The 22733-nt window shown below is 46.1% G+C and overlaps 1 protein-coding gene across 1 annotated transcript in view; it reads right to left on the bottom strand.

The window, feature by feature from the left end:
* TBC1D22B (TBC1 domain family member 22B) overlaps nt 1–22733 on the bottom strand; it is a 64979-nt gene that overhangs the window by 2023 nt on the left and 40223 nt on the right. The window contains exons 9-12 of the mRNA XM_030870863.2: nt 13924–14030; nt 13384–13459; nt 10948–11075; nt 10587–10682 (exon numbers count right to left, since the gene is read on the bottom strand). Coding sequence (XP_030726723.1) covers nt 10587–10682; nt 10948–11075; nt 13384–13459; nt 13924–14030 — 407 coding nt within the window. The remainder of the gene's footprint in view (nt 1–10586; nt 10683–10947; nt 11076–13383; nt 13460–13923; nt 14031–22733) is intronic.

Below are 22733 nucleotides of genomic sequence, written 5' to 3'. Positions count from 1 at the left end.
ATCATTTTATCACTGACCAAGGGACCGGCAGGCCCTGGAATGGAGCCCCTTCTCCTGGGTCATGCATCCCAAGGGTCTGATCTCCCTCCTCCCAGGCGGCACACAGCCCTTGGCCCCTAGTTCACATTCAGGAAGCCTTGAATAGCCTCTGCTGAGTCTCTGATCCACTAACACCTGCTTCTTTAATAATATTATAAATAGAGAATGACAACAATAAATAAGGATCTTTAAAAGAGAAAAATAATCATTCATCATCCAAATATACCTCTCTTAATTTCAAAGTATTCCTTTTTAGTCTTTTTTCACATGCATATTTCTTTAAATAGTTGTAATCATAATTATGATTTTACATGCTTTTTAACCATCCTTTTTTACTATAATTTTTGTGTTTTCCCATGCAGCCTTCAAAAAGGATTATTCTCAATGTCAGTATTCTAGCATGTGGCTATACCCTAATTGACTCAACCCTTTCCCTTTTTCCCTTTTATTAGATACTTAATTTGTTTCCTTTAAGGAAACAAAACAAAACAAAACCTTTATTGATAAGGCTGCTATGTACCCTTTTGCATTTGACATCTTTCTCTGAATCCCAATGTTCACTTGTAATCACTTTATCCTCTGCCCTGTTCTCCAAAGACTCTCCTCAACCTACCTATCCAGCTGATTTCCCACTGTTCCCAACATATGAGCCTCATCCAGCCAAGTCCACTTCAGCCACATTTATCTGTGCCTCCAGGGTTTAATTTAGGTTGTTCCTTTTGCTTGGAACACCTCCTCTTTTCTCCTCTCCCTATCTAAATCTTATTCAGTTTTCAAAGCCCAGGTCCCTCAAACAGCTCCATGGAGATAGCCTATTAAAGAGGATATTAGAGTAAAAGATGAATGTGAGGATTTCCCTGGTGGCGCAGTGGTTAAGAATCTACCTGCCAATGCAGGGGACACGGGTTCGAGCCCTGGTCCGGGAAGATCCCACATGCCGCAGAGCAACTAAGCCCATGCATCACAGCTACTGAGCCTGCGCTCTAGAGCCCGCAAGCCACAACTACTGAGCCCACGTGCCACAACTACTGAAGCCCGCGTGCCTAGAGCCCGTGCTCCGCCAATGAGAAGCCACCTCAATGAAAAACCCACCTGCTGCAACGAAGAGTAGCCCCCACTCGCCGCAATTAGAGACAGACCGCGCACAGCAACAAAGACCCAATGCAGGCAAAAATAAATAAATTAAATAAATAAATTTATAATAAATTAATTAAACTTTTTAAAAAATGAATGTGAGACTTTAGGTTATCTCTGCAATTTAGCTACCCATGCTTCTGCTGGTACTTTGTATTCTTTCTCTGTCTTCTTTCTGAACTGGATATTCTTATTTTTCTGATTATTAAAGAAATAGTAGCAAGACAAACCCCAGAGACAGAAGGAGACTGACAGATTTGATACAATTTTGAAACCTCAATATGTGGAGGCACAAAAACAAGGTTAAAATAGAAGAAACTGACTGTAAGAAAACAGAACACTTATAAAGGACAAAAGGTTAATATCCACAATAAAAAAAAGGAGTACCTACAAATCAGTAAGAAAAAAAGGAAAACCACCAAATGGAAAAAATGGATGCGAATAGATAATACACAAAATATCAATGGCCCACCAACATGCTAGAACATGCTAGAACCCTGCCTTTGGCTGACTTGCACCATCCAGCAATGCTTTGTAGTTTTCAGTGTAGAGGTCCTGCATATCTTTTATAAAATTTCTTCCTTTAGTAATAGAAAGTTAGTGGGGCACAAAGCTGCCTCAGCACATCAAGGCTATGTATGGCCAGCATGATTAAGTTCTGGCCAATTTTGGAGACAGTGTAACTCCTGGGTTCTGCCCTAAGCTTACCCTTCTCTCCTTCCTAGAAAATGGCTATGAATAGAGGAGTGGAAGTGGTCACCTTAGACTGTAAGAATAAAGCTATGTGTTGAAGATGGCAGGGCGACATCAGAGAAGAAATCCGAGTCCCTGCTACTCTGGAGCCCTGTTAGCCCTGGACTCTTACACTCAGACTGTTAGTTGAAGAGAAGTAGACAACTACCTTGTTTTACACCACTGTTTTTCTCCGGTCTTGGTTTCAAGAGACAAGTTTATATCATCTTAACAAACACAGGCCACATCTATCAAAATCAGAAATGCAGGTAATTCCCTGCTGGCCCAGTGGTTAGGACTTGGAGCTTTCACTGCCAGGGCCCGGTTTCGATCCCTGGTCAGGGAACTAAGATCCCGCAAGTTGTGGCAGTGCGGCCAAAACAAACAAACAAAACAAAAACAAAACAAAAAACCAGAAGTGCACATGGTCTCTGATCCAGCAACTCAACTTCTATGTACCTCTCCTTAGGAAATATTCGCACTCCTGTACAAGGGTCTGCACTGCATCATCGCCTCAAATAGTGGGGAAAAGGACACGAGGGAAGTGTCTGTCAGTATGGGACACTTAGATAAACCAGTTATCCAAATAATGAAATACAAGGCATCACCTGTAAAATGAAGCAGGCCTACATATGCCAAGGTGCAAAGATATCAAAGACATTTTAGGGGGGCGGGGGAACAAGCAAGTTGCAGAAAAATACTCATAGTACGATCCCACTGAGGTAAAAGAAAAAACACAACTATATGTTTGTATATGTACACAGGTATATAAAATTTTTAGAAGGCTAGGTGGTAAACTGTTAACAGTGGTTACCTTTGGGGATGGGAGACTTTCACTTTTTCTCATCATACGTCCCCTTGTTTTCAATTATTACAATAAAGTCTGTGTATATTACCTACTTATAAACTATTTTTTCGAGTAATACACATTCTCTGGAAGTTTAAAGTTTTGTTTACTTTATAAAAAGTAAAAAATCAGAAAATAAATTACCCTTAACTTTATAATCAAGAGGAAGCCACGTTTAAACGTTTTGGCATATTTCCTTCCAGTCCTTTTTCTGCACATTTTACACAGTTGAAATACTTTCTCTAAATAATTTTGAATCTGTTTAGCATTTATCATAAGCATTTCCTCTAATATTAAAAACTCCTTTTAGACATTTTCAACGGCCAAAGAATTTTCCATGATGCAAATGTACCATAATTTACATCTTCCTGCTTTGAGTGTTTAATCATTTCTGGTTTTTCACTATAATGAAATTATAATGAACAGCCTTGTGCAAAAAGCCATATTTTAGATGATTTCCTTGGGCTAAATTCCTAGGAATGCAATTACTGTATCAAAGGGCATGAACATTTTAAAGGTACTTAAAGCTCATCCAGAAAAATGCTTATTTCCCTAGATCTCTACCAGCACTGAATACTCTCATTCAACAAACTTTGTTAGTTGTAACTCCTGTCCCTGAGATTTCCAAGCCTGAGAACAGAACTCAAAGCCATAAGTCAAAGGAATTCCCTGGTGGTCCAGTGGTTAGGACTCCGTGCTTTCACTGCCACTTTCACCGCCGAGGGCCTGTGTGGCGCAGCGAAAAGAAAAAAGATAAATCTGTAAATTGGAAAACCCTGCACTCAAGTTATTATTTTAATGTTTTCACAATTTTTGTACAAGCATGTACTCATGTAATGTGAAAAAAATACAAAAATGGGGAAAATCATCTCGATCTATGCTTTCTGACATTATAGAACACCCACTATATTTTGTACAGTGATAAAAAGAGGTTACAAAAACAACGCATACAAAATGTTTCCATTAACAGTTATATACATACAGTATGTTTTTATTCATATGGATTTGCATGGCAAAATGTCTGGAAGGAGATATATCACCTTTGTGTGGTAAGATTTCAGGTAACTTTTTTTTTTTCTTTTTGCTTATTGGTATTTCTAATTTTTCTATAATGGTTACACACACTTGCATAATTGACAAGCAAAAATAACCAACAAAGGGGTGACCTCTCTAGAAGAGAATATTCTTTGATAGGAGAAGCTCTACCTGTAATTTCCAATTCTTCCAGTCTTGCTAGAAACCTCCCAGAAGCCTTGAAATATTTCTTCCCCTGACCAAAGTCAACCTCCCACCTCTCCCAAGGGCAGGGAGGCTTAGGTGGAGGTACCATTCTGCCACCTGGCGGCCATGCCTAGGAACTGCACCACCCACACAATGCTGTAACGATGGGAACCCTGCCCATGAAGCATTGATAAATTAGGGATAAAGAAGTAGAAACCAAATTATCACGTGTGGGGAAAGAAGGTGTTAATCACAAATCAGGTGCTTTAATCAAGGGGTAGAGAAGAGACACTGCTAGGGTGGGGAACAACTGAACATACGTTACAAAGCCAGCTCATGGGAGCACTAAACATAACATGCAGTCAGGTGAAACACTACAGTCGTGAGAAGACAACTTGTGGGGCAAACAGCAGAGAGTGTTTCCACGTTAACAGAAGGGGGCAACGGCTTTCAGAAAAGAAAAGCTCGAAATGGCTGAAAAAGGTACCTTCTGAGAATCCACAGATTCCAAAGGAAACGGAATATTGCAGAGGAAGAATCTGAGCCATGTGTGAGGCGGTGGGGGGAAGGCAACGATTAGACAAGGGGGCCAAAGGAGAAGGGATAGTAGGTAACAAGCAAAGAGGCCTTGGTAAGAAAAAAATGCAGGGGAAAGTCATTAGAGAATGTCCAACAGATGGAAGAATTGATGAGGAAGAGGGGGACCATGAAAGATAATAGTCTTCATAATGGTAATTATCATTTACTGAGCACTTACTACTCACCAGATGGGGTTCTTCACACGTACTCTACTATCACATTTAATTCTCATATCAACTCTATGAGGCACATATTATTACCTCCATCTTACTGATGAGGAAACTGAGGCACAGAAGTTAAGGAAGTTGCCTGGGGTCAGAGCGTAATGCTAGGCTGGGATTTGAACCCAGGCAACCTGGTTCTAGAGCTTGTGCTCATAACCACTATACTATATGCTGCATGCCTGGAGTAAGAAAAGTGGGGCATGATGGAGAAGGAATGAAAAGAAGTCATAGAAGAGGCTGTTTGAAGGAAATCTGGAAGAGCTGATTAATTTTACTCGGTAATAAGGGCCAAGGACAACCAAAGAGGATGAGTAATAATTAACAGCAAAGAACTTACAGGTCACATTAAATATATACTATTAAATATGACACTGTGTACAGAATCACCTAGCAATACTAGAATGCTCTTTGCAAACGTTAAGTGTATTCAGGCATGTAAAAATACTTTCCTATTCAAATAAGTATTTTGAAACAAATCCCTCTTGTTTTGAGAATCAGTGAGGTAGCAAAACAATTCCCTTGGTCTCAATAAAAACTTTCAAAAACATGTCCTTGTATGTAAACTTTTTCAGTCAAATGTATTCATAGGCTTCCCTGATGTCAAAGCACCTAGTACTTTTAGCAAGTTCCCCCACCAGAGAAAGCCGTGTCCCCCTCCAATGTTTGTTTTGTTTACATGTTGAGGAATCGTGCCCTTTCTCACACCAGCTTGTTCTTGGTGGAAGATCTTTAGGTCCCAGGGTTGTCCCTGAACCCTTCTTCTGGGCAGGATTCAAACTGGCAATTTACTGGATATCTGTGAAGATGGGGCCTGCATTTGGGCAATGTTTCACAATCCTACCCTTAAGTTCCTGCAGAAGTGGTGGGTGGACGCCATCTGGTTCAAGGGATTTATTTACATTTAGTTTGTTATTTAGGCCTGGAACATCCCACGGGCTTAGCACTATTTCATTTAATAACTCTGACCTATCTCCCACAAAAGTCACTTTCAGAGTGGGAATCTCTCCAAGGTTTTCTTCCATAAGATGAAAGCAAAGGATTCTGAGACCAGCTGTTACTCTGGTTTAGAGTCATCAGCTGTCCCACAACTCCTCTGCCAGTTCCCTTTTTATGTATTTAAAGGAACTGTGGTTATTAGTCTTAGAGTTCCCTGCGCGGGGCTTCTCAACATCACTTCTGAGCCATCTGTGGGGTCCCATGCTCTCCTAGACTCTCAAAGATGCTGCTTTTCCTGAGGGGACGCTTTAGGCTGCAGGTGACCAGGCATTTGCTCAAGTGCCTGTCCTCTCTGACTTACATAAAATAATGTATTTAGGAAATTATTACCTCCATAATAATGGAGGAGGGGGAGGGGGAGGAAGAACCTTGCCCATGAGCAGGTACCACGTAAACCGAGTTCACGTGCCCCAGGAAGTGCCTGTCCAGGCCCTGAGGGAGAGGCATCAGAGTATAATCCATGCCTGGAGCACAGGTTCCAGGTTTCTACACTTACTCCCTGGGTGATCTTGGCCTAGTCAATCTCTCCGTGACTCAGTTTCCCCATTTGTGAAATGGGGGTAGTAATTACAACTTATCTTGTGGGACTGTTGCAATGAATTAACATAGAGAGACATTTAGGATACTGCCTGATGCATTAAAAGTACTAAGAATTAGCTATTATTAGATTGAACCTTATTAAATTGCCAATACTTGATTATTTTGACCTATAAAAATAATTTCATAAGATGCAACCTAACATTATCACCATTATTCTATTACGCCAGCCCAGGCTGAGGGCCAGAATTGCGGAGGCCCCCTCTACCATGAAAGAGCCTTGGTGCAGCTCTGCTGGAAGCTCTCATTTGAAGCAGCCTATGGCCCAGAGGACGGGGCCATTCTACCCCTACAGCACCTGTGCACGGACACGCCTGAGGTTCCCTTGCTCAGAGGTCTCAGGAAGGAAACTTCTTTTTTTGTTGTTGTTGTTGGCCGCGCTGCGATGTGGGATCCTAGTTCCCTGACCAGGGATCAAACCCGTGCTCCCTGCAGTGGAAGTGCAGAGTCCCAACCGCTGGACCACCAGGGAAGTCCCAGAAACCTCTTAAAGTGAGTCTCCTGTGTCAGTTTTTGGTCCCCTCTCCCAGGCAGACCCCAGACAATCGCCCAGCTAGGGAGAGGCAGATGCCTATCTTCTGGGAACTCTCACCACAGCTGGGGCACCGCCCTTTGCCCCTGCACCCTCTGAACACCTCCTCTCCAGCCCCATTTGGTCATCCAGCTTGGTTTCACCCAGGATTAGCCTAGCACGGTTTACTCAGAGACTTGGGTTTCTAAAGCTGTCTTCACTTCACTGCTCCCTGGACTCAGAGTACATTGCAGGAAGTAATATTAGTGCTAATAAGCTCACTGTTTTGAGGGCCATATGCAAAGTACACCAACAGCTTCACATGTGATGATTTGTATAATCCTCGTAATAGTCCTAGGAGGTAAGTACTCTCATCCCCATTTTACAGGTAAGAAAACTGAGGCATAGAGGGCCAATTTACTTGCTTAAGGTTGCACACCTAGAAAAATGGCAGAGCTAGGATTTGACCCCAGGCAGACTGGCCCCAGAGACCGTGGCTTAACCACTGTACTATTCTGCATAGTCCCCAACTTTAGAAGGAGGGTTCCTGCTTCACCCTATACCCTCAGCTGGCTCCCCTTCTCTGCTCTTTAAGGGTGATACATCGCCAGTCTGCTGGAACTGCCACAACTCTTTTATATCTGCAGCTACTTCACCTGGTTTTTCTTCGAGTCACTCAGCTTTTAGCCCTAAAAACTTCTGTCCCCCAGGCTAGGCCTGTTTGGCTCTCTGGGATACCTGTATTCACTGACAGAGCTTCCTCTGCAGTGATTTAATTGCAGGCAGCCCTTTAGCAATTAGGATGTACGGGCCTTCTTTCTCTACAGAGGTCACAGAACAGCATCTCACAACCCCACACAACGCTCTTCTGCCCTTGTTCCTCACACCCGTGCCATGCTTCTGTCTCCTAAGGGACACCGCTCGTCTATCCTAACACAGCCAGGTGCAGTTTTTCTTTTATTATTCATAGAATTATAGAACTACGGAGTTGGGAGGAACTTTAATCACCCATTCTGTTTTATCTAAAGGAAAGAGGGGAGACTCCTCTATGAGTAGGACTAGCTGAGGTGCTAATAAGCTGACAAAAAGTCCACTGTCATTCTGTGGATCAGTGCAGAAAGACCTCAGGTCCATCAGATAATCGAATATGCTACCCAGCATAGAATACCTCCATGTCTACCAGAGTTTTAAAGTCACAGACTATTGTCCTGTACTCTATCGATATTGTGAATGGCTAAAAGCCATTCCAGGAATCATGTCCACCTCCCTGAGCTAATCTCGGAAGCACTTTTATCACATATGACAAGGCCCTCTGAGCCTGGCTCATGATAACCAAATTAGACTTCGTGCTCTCGATATCCTGCCCCACCTCAACCACATTATCAAAACTGACGGCTCGCCCAGCACGTGGCCAGTCCGGGCCCTCGTCCTCATTTATCCTAGGGCGTCACACATGCTGCTGGATGGCAGAAGCTGTGGCTCTTTATCCGCTGCCTGCAGCCTCGGCCCCATGGCTACCATCTACTCACAGAAGCCCACTCTTTCCTTTTTTCTTCCAAAGCCCTTCCTTGGGCAAATTGGGTCCTGTCTTTCCATTTATCTGCTGAACAGGCTTCTGTGCTTTAACCACCTAACACCAATTATAGAGTGGGACTTCCCCGGGGGTCACTTGGAGATGCTGCTGTTCTTGAGAACACCTATGGTATCAGTTAGAACTTAGAAAAACATTCAACCCCCTCTGGCTTTTTCCCCTCCCATTTTTAAAAGGAATATCTACCCATTAAAACAAAAACAACCAGGCTTCCCTGGTGGCGCAGTGGTTGAGAGTCCGCCTGCCGATGCAGGGGACATGGGTTCGTGCCCCGGTCCGGGAAGATCCCACATGCGCGGAGCGGCTGGGCCCGTGAGCCATGGCCGCTGAGCCTGCGCGTCCGGAGCCTGTGCTCCGCAATGGGAGAGGCCACAACAGTGAGAGGCCCGCGTACCGAAAAATAAAACAAAAAAACAAAAACAACCCCCAAATCCCTCAGTTCAGCAACATACAAAGCAGAAAAACAAAAGCCCACTGCCACCCCCGGAGATCACGACCATGAACTGCCCTCAGGACTCTCTCTCTGCAGATGACAGAGCCTGGCAACCTGTCTCCTCAATCCCCACTCCCCGTCCCCCTGTCCTGGGCCCCCTGCAGCAGCTGCCTGGCTTCCGCCACCTCTTCAGTCTTCTTCACATCCCCCCCTCGGGTTCCAGGACACTGGGCTCCCACTGGTCACCTCCCTGCCTCCTGGCCTGTCTGCCTCGCCTCCCTGACCTCTTGCGTAGGAGGGTGCAGGGCTCAGGCCTGGCCCTCTCCTCTCCTCTGTCCACTCCCACCTCCTTCGGATCTCATGCAAGGCGCTGGCTTTAAAGACCATCTAGCCAAAGGCTCCTAAACATACACGTCCAGCCAGATTGCTCTCTCTTCCGACTCCAGCCCCCTAAGGTTTATCTCCCTATTCTACCTCTCCATTCGGATGTCTAACAACATTAAGAATCCGACACGCCCAAAGCCGGACTCCTGATCTTCCTCCGTAAACGTGCTCCTCCTACAGCTAGCTTCTCACAAACTGTAAAGCCACCCTGACTCATCCCTTTGTCATACTCGACACACAATTCCTCAGGAATTCCTGTTGGCTCTACTCCTGTTGGCTCTATACCCAAGCTCAGGCCGCTTGTCACACCTCCACTCCACCATCCAGGTCCAAGCCACTCTCGTGTGTTACCTGGAGGACTTACACTAGCCTCCTGGGTGGCCTCCCTGCTTCCAGCCTTGCCCGCACCTGCAGTCCACACCAGAGTGAACCTCTGAAACCGTAAGTCAGATCATGTCCCTCCTCTGCTCAAGACCCTCTTCCACTCAGAGTAAAAGCCAAAGTCCTTACTCTGGCTATGAAGTCCTCCATGATCTGGGTCCCTTGTGACTTCTCTGGCCTCACTTCTTCCTACTCTTCCCTTGGGCCACTCTGCTCCAGGCCACACTGGCCACCATCATGGTTCCACCAACAGCCCAGGCACATTGCGACTCCATGGCCTCTGCAAGCCTGTTCCTCCTGCCTGGACGCTCTCCCCGCAGATCCCCAGATGTCCACATGGCTCGCTCCCTCACCTTCTCCCAGGCTTTGCTCAAATGTCACCTTCTCAGTGAGCCTATCCTGACTACTTTGAAATTGCAACCTGTCCCTCCCCTACCACCTAATAATCCCTTTATCCTACTCTACCTTTAAAAAAATTATATTTCTTATCTCCTTCTAACATTCATTTTAATTTACTATGTACTAGGCTTTTGTTTACTTTCTCTCCCCAACTAGTATGTAAGCTCTACAAGAGCAGAGTTCTCTGTTCAACTTTCTCTATGTCCTACTCCCTCAGTGGTGCCTAGTATGTTGCAGGCGTTCAACCAGTGCTGGTCAGCAAATGACTGAAAGGTCTCTTAGACCCGCCCAGCTGCTCTGCAGCCTTTCTGGCACTAAGATCCTTTCACACTGAAGAACTCTGGGCCCCAGTGCCTTCCTGCCAACTGGGAAGGGCACCCTCTTGTGAGCATCCTTTCTCCTTTGCTCTTTCCAGCCAGGTACCTGCTGTGGTAGCTTCTATGCGCACAGCCCCACTAGAGGGATGACTCCCATTCTGACGCTCATTCCCCGTGCGGGCTGAGCTCCAGGCCACTCACCTGAAAGTCCTCCTCATCCAAGATCTCTTTCCTCCACTTGATCAAGAAGGCTGCACACACGTAGAGATGAAAGTGGGAGAACCCTTCGGGTTCAGACTGCGAAGGGAAAAAACAGTTAGGTCTCCAAGCCCTCTCAGAGCCACTCCTTCTGCAAGGTGGGAAAGCAGAACAGCACCCCTTTAATGGCTGGGTGAGCAGAGGCCTGAAAAGATTTAGCAGAGGCCCTGCCCATGAGGCTAAGGCAGACACAGAGGTAGAAAGGAGGTGGCGGGAACTTCCGAGCAGCTATACTGCACACCCGGCAGGGAGCTGGGTGCCTCAGGGACAGCCTGGCATGGAGAGGGCAGGGGTCTCCTCATACCTGGTATGTGTCCCACAGGCGGATGGTGCAGCGAAGGGGAAGCTCCCGCATAAGCAGGTTGTTCATCCAACGAAAGGCAAACTGTAGGTATTCGACCTCGTACCTCCTGAAGTGATTATGTACCTGCTCTGAAACAGAAAGTGTCATTGGCCCCCTGAGAGTAACCTAGGGGACTGGACCCTGAAAGAGTCACATGAGCCAAAAAGGTGGTTTCCATTTCTTTTCAGCCACTCTCCCTGGAGAAGCCAGACACAGAGGGGCCAGACGGGCATCTGACCATCCTTTACGTTTGATTCCACCACCTCACAGCAACTCTGCATGGTTACGACTCAGCCCTGCATGTAGCAGAACTATTTGAACACCCCATAGTGATATTCTAGGGAATATCACTTTCTTCCTTCGCACGGCTGCTCGAGCCATAGAGCAGGAGACGTTAAGGCTCACTTGGCTGCTTGACCTTGGTACTCATCAGAGAAGAACCCAGAATGGAAAAGAACGGTGCGGGTCACCTTGGCCATCCTCCCACCAGTGAGGATTCCTCTTCAGCCTCCCTGACAGATGGCAGCCAGCAGGAACTTAAACCGCCAGTGAAAGATGTTCACCAACTCCACTCAAGGGCAGCCTCGCCCACTGATGATTAAGTGATTCACCAGGAAGTGCCTCGTCGACACCAGCAGACACTAGCTCCCTCCCCACTCCCGCCCCTTGGTGTTGGTGTCGTATTCTGGAGCGACCCAGACAAGCCTGACCCGTTCTACATGACAGCCCCTCGAATGCTGCTTGACAGGATTAAAAAAAAATCACTATCCTCCTCAGTTCCCTAATCTATAAATGGAGATAATCATCCAGACCTCAAAGCCTGGGGGAGAATAAAATGAGAAAATAAAAGTGCTTACAATAGCACCTGCATGGGGCAAATACTTAATACAATTTTTGAAAGAGTAACTATCAACGATGGTTATTTCTGGGGAGTAGAATTTAAGGAAGGGGGAGGATTTTTACTTTTTATTCTGTGTTTTTCTCAAGTGTCTAAATTTTTGTAATGAGTAAGTATTATTTCTATAATTCAAAGCATAAAGATATATACATTTAAAAATCCACCATCCTAAAGTACTGTGCCTGTATTTTTCAGGTATTTTTGAGGGCTGGAAAAAGGAAAAAAAAAAAAAAAAAAAAAAAGGACAGGCCAGGAAGTGGCAAAAACCAGAGCTCCGACCCTCTGGAACCTGGCCCTTGTCAGACAGCTTAGCACAGGCCCTGTACCAGGATCCAAGTGAGGGATGCAAGAGAGCTGGATGTGGGCCCCATCATGGAGCTAACAGCTGGGCCAGGGCAATAATGCAAAGAGGCTAAAAGTATCCCACATACGATGCACAGGATAAAAATAGTAAATTATCAAACATGCTGGGAAGACTGAAATCCCAAGTCATAAAAGGAAGCTGGAGTGAGTGGAACAAATCACAGAAGGTTTTCATGGAAAGAGAACCTGGGAAAGGAGAAAGATACACAATCTCTATACTGGGGAAGGGAATGCTTTGGTGAAGCAGAAAAATCCATGATAGAAAACCAGACAATGGGACTTAACAGTTGTGTAGTAATTGGTGGAATTAATTGGTGCTAGAAATTCCTCTTAACAGAAGACCTCGCTGTCAGACCTCTACGTGACAGTAATTCCGACTTCTCTCCCTGGGCCTCAGTTTCCTCATCGGTCAACAGCAGGGCTTTCCGAGTTGCCTTCAGTTCTAACACTCCATGATTGCATGCCAGAGCCGAGGACTTACTGTCGGGCTCCTGTTTCTCAAAGACATTCTGCATCAGGAAGCCACGACTCATATTCCCCACCCAGACAGGTCATAGGGAGCTATGGGACGTCCTGTTGGGGTATCAGCCAGACCTGGGGACCCGGCATGGAGCCCAGGAGTCCTGAGTCACATTGCAGCATGAAGGACAAGGTCAGACTACCTCTGACTTGATGCTAAAAGCAATGGAGAGCACAGGAGGTTTCACAGCAAAAGAGGGACATGACCAGAACAGTGCTTTGGAAAGATGCAGGTGTGTGATAGATGGTGTGGAAGAGCAAAGAGTATGGAGAAGGCAAGTCCTTCTAGGAGGAAGTTGCAAAAACCCAAGCAAGGCTGGACCAGAGCTGTGGCTATGGACATCGAGAAGAAAGAGGGAATTTGAGGAGAGATGCTGAAGGAGGACTGACAGACCTCAGTGGTAGAAAACTAAGGAGAGAAAAGAACTTGACATAACAGCAGAGTTCTCACCTCACCTTCCGGTTGAGATGTGGAAGGATGCCAGCGCCGCCAACAGCACAGAGCGAATTGAAAAGGGTCGTGGCTAGGAAGGGGGCTGAGTTATGCCCACAAGCATAACTGGCTTGTGTCAGAATCCCACTGTGCTATCGCTAGAGAATTCTTCCTCTGAACCTACCATCAATCCGACTGACAAGCTCTTCTAGTGCCTTGACCTTCTTCTGGATCCCTGGTTGTGCAAAGGTGTAGTTATCCTGCGAACAACATAGGACTCAGGATGAGCAGGGATACCAAACAGTCGTGCCGCCATCCCTCAAATTCACTGAAATACATTTATAAAACACAAGCTGTTTTTCCGAAGCTGGTGCCAGTGTTTTGGGGAACAAAGGAATCTCATAGAACAGCAGAGTGTGAGGAAAGCCTAAAAGAGCCCTGTGCTGTGGAGGCAAACAGCACGGCCGGGGAGCACAGAGGAAAGGAGGGGCACAGTCTGATGACAAGGGCAGGGCAACACGGAGACCTCCTTAGGCTCCAGGGGACACTAGACGATTGCCTTTTGAAAGCTGTAAAGCTAATGAACGAGGTAAAGATGGATGGACCAAAAAGGGGAGGAGCCATGCTGGGTGGGGGGCCCTGTCTGATGCAGAAGAGCAACAAGGAACCCAAAGGGCTGCAGGGAGCCCCAACCCAGGTGTCCCACAAGGGCAGAACCACTCACCTGTATCCCATCCAGCAGTTTGCTCATGCACCAAAAGCTGTCGGCTTCTATGCTTCGCAGCATGTCCTGAGACAAATTGGTCACGTCAAAGTTCTCCACATCCTCTTCTGTAAAACAAGAGGGGAAGAAAGTCCAGAGGTCTTCTCCAAAAAATGGAGAGAGAAAGACAGAGTCTAGCATCTTCAACGGGGTCCTTAAGGCCAGGAGAGCCAGGCTAACACGATGCCAAGGAATAGGGGCCTGCCCTCCCCGTCCCCTTGTCAGGTGGGCAAACATGTCCCAGGAAGGCTCTTGAGGATCTCCTTACAACGCTGAACAGGCCATTTCTCACACCAGTTTTGCTGGGTCCAACACATCTTCCTCTTCCACTGCATTTGTTCATTTAGTTTGAGGAAAAAAAATACTCAGGCCTCCTGTTCAAAGAGCTATATCCAGGAGCTTCCCTGGTGGTGCAGTGGCTAAGAATTCACCTGCCAATGCAGGGGACACGGGTTCGAGCCCTGGTCTGGGAAGATCCCACATGCCGCGGAGCAACTAAGCCCGTCCACCACAACTGCTGAGCCTGTGCTCTAGAGCCCATGGGCCACAACTACTGAGCCCGCGTGCCACAACTACTGAAGCCCATGCACCTAGAGCCTGTGCTCCGCAACAAGAGAAGCCACCGCAATGAGAAGCCCGCGCACCACAACGAAGAGTAGCCCCCGCTCACCGCAACCAGAGAAAAGGCCATGCGCAGCAACGAAGACCCAACACAGCCAAAAATAAAATAAATAAAATAAAAATAAATGAATTTTTTAAAAGAGCTATATCCAGCCCCCTGGAGATGGTCTGGAAAAATTATTTGATTTCAGAAATTCACTGAACTGTCTAGCACACTCACACTTACAGGTAGTGGAAAAAGGTGGGATCAGGTAGCCCCAATAGTTCATTTTAAAGATGGGATCCCCCAGTCCTGACAAGGCAGACCCATGGTCTCACCACTCAGAAGTGAAGATGAGTGTGTGAAGGAAGATGGCCCAAACCCGTGAAAGCTCCCAGGATTTAATCTCACCAATCTGGAAGTTATCAAGATGGGCTCTGCAAAACCTCAATCCTATAGGATATTCAAGAAAAAAGGTTCCACAGACAAATATGGTTGAGAAATGCTGCATTATATAACCTCGTCTTGGAGGTTCACGAAGATCATAGCATACAAAAGGATTTGAGAAGTTATTAGACATTCTGCATTAAGTAAATCTCCTTAACCTTGCTCACCCAGCATTTCCCCAGCTTCTTTAGCCATGGGACCTCTTTGAAAGAGGATCGCCTATTAGCTTCTCATGGAAATCCCACACTAAATGACAAGAGTGAGAGGTTGTCTATCTGGTCTGAGATACAAGCGGGGAGAACGTAAGAGTCTTCTAGAAGAAGGAAGAGGCCATGTGATGTTTCCTTCCTGCCAGAGAGAGGTGGACAAGACAGGCCACCTCAACCTTCAGGTCCCTGCATGCCTGTCAGAGGCCACACATGGAAATGTTCAGGCCCTTGAGTTCTGTGCCAAACACAGCTTATGTCCTTGGAGCCCTGTTTTGAAAACAGGGTGTTCACTGCAGTCTCTGGTGCTGCAGAGAGACACAGGCATATGATGAAATGTATTCTCTTTCATTTATGAGAATTATTACTCTATTTAGACCTACATCTGGACCTTCTTGGGGAAATGTTTAACAACTCTCAGATTCTCATCCTGTATAAACAGTGTTTTTCTAATGGACATCAAGGGCTGTAAAAACCCTTTTGGGGAGGGCGGGGTGCTTTGTCAGAAAAGCTATGACCCTGGGAACACTGTAAAAGTCCATAGTTAATACAAGTAAAGTGTCAACAACAGTGCCTGGCACACAGTAGGCACAATATAGTTTATTTTAGATGAAGTTTACTAGGAATTTGTAATGACATGGGAAAGCATGTCACAGCATTGAGGGAAAGGAGTAAAGTACAAAATTATTTATGGTTTACTCTCAACTACTGCACATACAATATTTATGTGTTTGTATAATCACAGAGGAAAGATAAAGTGTATCACAAAGGTTTACAGTGCTTATTCCCAAGGTGGTAGGGATAAAGAATTTTTATTTTCTTTAAGCCTTACTATTCAAAATTTCTACAATAAGCATAATTTTTATAGTCAGGAAAAAATGCACATGATTTTAGAAAAAAGGGGCTACCATTGACTATATCTGCCTTTCACCATCAAAAAAGAACAAACAAGATATTGTAAAACAACACTAAGCCTGAAGAAATGAAGACTTCAGATAATATATAAAGGTCCGTTTAAGAAACCACGCAAAAAAAATCCTTCCAAAAATACCATCTTTCTATTTTTCTAACTTAAACACTTATTGTATAGTGGAGGCTTGTGTGTGTGGGGGGGGTGGCCATATATATACTATTAATTTATTTAAGTGATACTGGGCTCTAAGACCCAGCTCAGAAACTTCCTTTTTCTTGTTGCTTCATCTTACATTTCTAAGATCCTTCCGTGTTGCTGTACAGACCTCTAGTTCACTGCCCCACACAGAGCACCACCCCTTTATATATCCGTTCCCCCCATGGATGGATACCCAGGTGCCTCCAACTCCCACTACCGCGAACAATGGCCAGAGGAACCATATGAGAACCACTCTGGGCCACAGGTTCAAGTGACCTAACCTCTGGTACCACCAGACCACTCTCCAGGACCAGACGCCCAGCAGTGCACTAGGGAAGTGTGTGTTTTCCTTTTTAGTGAGTGAGACTGATCACACCAACCGTCCAAGGCAGTAGTTCCCTCTTTATGAAAATAGGGTTGTGGAACTTCCCTGGTGGTGCAGTGGTTAAGAATCCGCCTGCCAATGCAGGGGTCAGGGTTCAATCCTTGGTCCGGGAAGATTCCACATGCTGTGGAGCAACTAAGCCCATGCGCCACAACTACTGAGGCTGCGCTCTAGAGTCTGTGAGCCACAACTACTGAGCCCATGAGCCACAACTACTGAGCCCACATGCCACAACTACTGAAGCCCGCGCGCCTAGAGCTCGTGCTCCGCAACAAGAGAAGCCACTGCAATGAGAACTCCGCACGCCGCCATGAAGAGTAGCCCCCGCTCGCTGCAACTAGAGAAAGCCCGTGTGCAGCAATGAAGACCCAACACAGCCAAAAATAAAAATAAATAAATAAATTTATTAAAGAAAAAGAAAATAGGGTTGTAAGAAAAAAATGAAACCCACAAGGAAGGCTCAAGACAAAACCATCCCCACTATTCATACACATTTCCCAAAAGAAAATCCAGAGTGCCACAATAATTTGAAGGGTCTTTTCCTACCTGGGCATTCTACCATTCCAGAACATTGCAGCGGGAATGTCACTGGGAATGGAAACCACACACAGCAGAGTAACAAGGGAGAAAGAGCCTGGGTCCCCAAGTAGACTGGGGAGCACAGCTGCCACATCAGCCCTGGTGACCTGTGGCTTTTCTGTCAGATAGAAGAGCACGTGGCTAAGAGCACAGACTGGAGCCAGACTGTGTGGCTCAAATCCTGGCTCTGTCACTCACGAGCTATGTGGCTTTAAGCTAGTGACTTTACCTTCCGTGCCTCAACGCCTCATCTGTTAAGGTGGTAACATCCTACCAATGTCAATGCACATTGTAAGGATTAAACAAGTCAATACACGAAAAGTGCTAACAATGCCTGTCATAAAATAAGCATTATGCAAATGTTAGCTAGTATTATTGCTATTATATGAGGAACAAATAAACTTCTACCTTGTTTAAGCCACTGTTATTTTAGATCTTTGTTATTCGCAGCCAAACCTAACCTAATTCCAAACGTACCTAAAAAATAAAAGTCAATTTTCAAAGCTTTCCATTTCCACCTTCTGGTCTCAAGGAAGAAAACTGAACATGAGGTTTAAGGTGGTAAGATACAGCTCTCAGTAACTGTGCTAGTTCCAAACCTTTAGCTGTCCAGGGGGAAAAGGGACCAGACAGGATGCTGAACCCTCTCTTGGGGCCTCGAGTTGGGGGTTGCTGTTTCCCCATGTTCTGCCCTTACGCCTGGCCTGCGCGTTAGCCCGTGGCTTTCACAGTCAGCGGGAGAGCTCACCAGCATTTCAGAGAGTGGGAGGAGAGTTTAGTTCTGGCTGCTGAGAGGATAAAATTCACACATTCAGTCAAAAACTGTGAGCTGAGTGCACCATCAAAAAGCAGCAGAGAAAGGGAGGCCCAAATGCTCTCTGAAGGGCTTCATTCAGCATAAACAGTCTGTTCAGAAGGATCATTAAACGTCCCACTTGAGAAAATTCAACATATAATTGAAGAGGAACGGGAAACCATGCCAGCAACACAGTCTCCAATGAGGGCAGCGTCTCTGGTTGTCATTATGCAGCGTTCAGCCGCCAGGACTCAGACGGGAGGGAATGAGATTTTAAGGGATATTTTATGGCTGTTTTAAGATGCAAAGCATCCAAAAAGAGGAAACCCAAAAGTTCTTTATAAAAATCAAATTGCCCATTCCGGGCTTGACAAGAACATGCTGTCAAGCCCAGCATTATTAGCTGATAAAATGTCCCACCTGAGTGGTAGCCCCAGTCAAGTATTTATTTTTCTGAGAACTCCAGATCTCAGGCCTAAAATCAGCCTCACCTATGCCTCAAACACTCCCCTACGGCTTCGGGAAGAATGGCTTTTGCTTAAACTGACAAGAGTTAACTTGTCCATTAACTGCTTTAGGCATTTCCCAGGAACCATCTGTGATCGCAAGGCAATTTCTAGATTTTGTCATCTGTTGGGTCAGAATTAATCAGCCTGACTGGCAGGCATGAGAGGATTCAAGGCATCAGACTACAGACGGCCCTTCTATTTTCCAAAGCCTCTGGCTTACCTGATGCCTCTCTTTTTTTTTTTTAAAACTGGACTCACAAGAATACCTTACATAATATTTTCTGATCACAAAAGTAAACTGATTGAGAAAAGAAAAAAAAAATCTTTTCAGCTATACATCTAAAGAACTTCATAAAATAAAAGTTAAACATTTCATCCAGAAAAACACAGTTTGGGGCTTCCCTGGTGGCGCAGTGATTAAGAATCTGCCTGCCAATCCATGGGACATGGGTTTGAGCCCTGGTCCGGGAAGATCCCACATGCCGTGGAGCAATTAAGCCCGTGCGCCACAGCTACTGAGCCTGTGTTCTAGAGCCTGTGAGCCACAACTACTGAGCCTGCACGCCACAACTACTGAAGCCCGTGCGCCTAGAGCCCGTGCTCTGCAACAGGAGAAGCCACCGCAACGAGAAGCCCGCGCACCGCCACGAAGAGTAGCCCCCCACTCACCGCAACTAGAAGAAAGCCTGTGCAGCAGCGAAGACCCAACGCAGCCAAAAATAAAAAGTTAAATATATATATATATTAAAAAAAAGAAAAAGAAACACAGTTTTAAGAAAAGTGTCAAGGAATTCATCTGGTCACCTGTATGTAATAATTTTTAAGAGGTTCAAGTGCTATAGAAACTTATTGTTGGGTGTTACTCATCTGGTATTTTCAGTCAAGTATTTGATAGCAGCAGCTGAGACAAGGCCACCACAGCTGAGCATGTACAAAGTAGAGGGGCCCCGGGACTTCCCTGGTGGTGCAGTGGTTAAGAATCCGCCTGCCAATGCAGGGGACGTGGGTTCGATCGCTGGTCCAGGAAGATCCCACATGCCGTGGAGCAACTAAGCCCATGCACCACTACTACTGAGCCTGCACTCTAGAGCCTGCAAGCCACAACTACTGAGCCCACGTGCCACAACTACTGAGGCCCACATGCCTAGAGCCCGTGCTCCGCAACGAGAAGCCACCGCAATAAGAAGCCCGCGCACCGCAAAGAAGAGTAGCCCCCACTCGCCGCCAACTAGAGAAAGCCTGCGCAGCAGCGAAGACCCAACGCAGCCAAATAAATAAATAAATATTAAAAAAAAAAACAAAAAGCAGAGGGGCCCCTTGGTTAAACCCAGAAAAGTCAAACCACCTAACAAAGAAAGGGCATTGAGGACAGGGAGGAGGTTAGAGGAAAGACTTCTTCTGAGGTTCCTAAAGAGCAGAGACCCATGCCGGGCTTTTCTGCTTCATGAGGACCGTATTCCAGACTGAGTGAGAGGAGACGTGCTGTTTCCAAGACACAGAGAAGCAGCTGACCATGGAGCCCTTCCCGACGCTGTGCCTGTCAATCAGGGCAGTGACTAAAAGGTAAATATTAACTCAAAATGATCTCTGGCTGTCCACTACTCAGCGTGGGGCAGCCTGGCTAAAATTAATTTTAAAAACCAACATAGGGGCTTCCCTGGTGGCGCAGTGGTTGAGAGTCCGCCTGCTGATGCAGGGGACACGGGTTCGTGCCCCGGTCCGGGAAGATCCCACATGCCGCGGAGCGGCTGGGCCCGTGAGCCATGGCCGCTGAGCCGACGCGTCCGGAGCCTGTGCTCCACAATGGGAGAGGCCACGGCAGTGAGAGGCCTGCGTACCGCAAAAAAAAAAACCATATCACTAAACTGTCTCTACTTTCCTGAGGTTCCTGGATTACTTTTACTTTTATTTAACAAACACAAGTGACTGCTGGCTATGACCTCAGATTACATGAACCTGAACTATATGAGTATTCAGGTTATGGGGCAAGGGAGGGGCCAGGTCCAGCACACACTTCACCTTCTAGGACCTGTCCAAAGACTACCCACAGAGCCAGGCAGCATGTCACCAAGACACTGTGTATGTCAACAGGCTGTAGGGAGTCCAAGGTCCCCTGTGCCAGAGGCTCCTCATCTAGGCTCAAACATCTTGACTATGTTGGCTACCTCAATTTCTCCTCTGTTATAATTTCTCATTTTTGGGGGGGTCAGATGAGAGAGAGAGCAAGTGAGCATGCATGTGTCACTTGGTTTACCACCAGGGAGAGAGCAGGCCGGGCCCTACAGTGCCGGAGATGACAAGCTACAACTCGCCCTTGGAGAGCTTACCTCCTACAGGGGAGAAAATCCAGCACTGGACATCCCACCAAATGCTCACATTGCTCTCAACTGTCCGCTGAAAGCAGCTCAGCTCAGCACTCTGACTGGGCGTCTCCACATACATGTCTGTTGCTGGAAAGAGTCTCATATGTCTCAACTATCACATATGAGGCTGCTGCATCTATGAAGACGGGGCCAGGAGGCACCTTGAAGAAAGGGGTAAAGTTCCAAACAGGGTGAGCGCTAAAAATTCAGCATCGGTCTCACTCCCAGTTCCCTCCAAACCAGTAGCATGAAAATGCAAAGGGATATCCTTACTCTATGATTCAATTTATATAAAGTTTAGAGACAGGCAAAACTAATCGAGGTGTTAGAAGTCAGTAAAATAGTTACCCTTGTGGGGGCGAGGGGAGGGCCTGGAAGGGAACACAAGGGAACTTCTGCAGCGCTGGAAATGTTCCACTTGGGTGCTGGTTATTTAGGGGAAATTTATTGAGCTGTGCATGTAACGACATATGTACTTTAAAAAGTGTATGTTATACTTCAATACGAAATTTACATTTTAAAAGGAATAAAAGGAACGTCCTCTTAAGACCATGAAAGACTACGGAAGTCTGTCCAGATTCATCTTTGGCCTCCACACCTTGCCAGGTGGGGAGGAACAGGATCGGCAGGGCAGAGTCGGGTGTGAGATGGACAATGAAGCCTCCCAGGATCTAAGAGCACGGAGCTGGAGTATAATCCACAGCAGCCCAGGAGCAAGACACGGCAACAGGGGCCACGGTACCTGGGCATGTGGGGAGTTATTAACAACAACTCCTTTCCTCTGAAAATCTGAGTGTTAACTACCAAAAATTAACTGCATGGTTCACCCCCTCTCCTCCTTCAGGACTTTGCTCAAACATCGTCTTCTCAGTGTGACCCCAGCTCACTACCCTGATTAAAACCTGCTCCTGTTCCCACTCTTGCCAACAGGGCACAACTGTGTCCTTCTTTCCTCCTCTGTTCTCCTGCGTAGCACTTAGCTCGGTCGAGGTGACAAATACCTTACTGATTTTTCTATTTATTGTCAGTTTCTGCTCATCAGAATTTACACTCAGTGGAAGAGATTTAGTTTTACATATAATTTACATACATTAGACTACACATAAGCTCACGGTTCTGTTTTGACACATGTATACATCCGTGTAGAAAAGTGCCCCAGGGCTTCCCTGGTGGCGCAGTGGTTGAGAGTCCGCCTGCCGATGCAGGGGACACGGGTTCGTGCCCCGGTCCGGGAAGATCCCACATGCCGCGGAGCGGCTGGGCCCGTGAGCCATGGCCGCTGAGCCTGCGCGTCTGGAGCCTATGCTCCGCAACGGGAGAGGCCACAACAGTGAGAGGCCCGCGTACAGCAAAAAAAAAAAAAAGTGCCCCAGTCCAAAGAGAGAACATTTCCAACACCCTATAAAGTCTCTTCTTGCCTCTCCTAATCAATGTCCCACCAAGAGTCGACCATCGTTCTGATTTCTATCACTGTAGATTATTTATGAACTCCATTTAAATGGAATCATACGTACAATGTGTACTTTTTCGGTATCTGGCTTCTTTTGTTCAACATAATGGTTTTTGAGATGATTTCTTCCATGTTCTTGCTTTTATCAGTAGTTCATTCTTTTTTATGGCTGAGTAATATTCCATTGTGTGACTATCCATTCTCCTATTAACAGATATTTGGGTTGTTTCCAATTTTTGTCTATATTAATACAGTTGTTATGAATATTCCTATGCAGGCTTTGGGGTACTATACGCTTTCATTTTCCTTGTATAAATACCTAGA

This window comes from Globicephala melas, chromosome 11 (genome assembly GCF_963455315.2).
Source record: "Globicephala melas chromosome 11, mGloMel1.2, whole genome shotgun sequence".
NCBI lineage: Eukaryota > Metazoa > Chordata > Mammalia > Artiodactyla > Delphinidae > Globicephala > Globicephala melas.
This window is presented reverse-complemented; position numbering and strand designations above follow the sequence as displayed.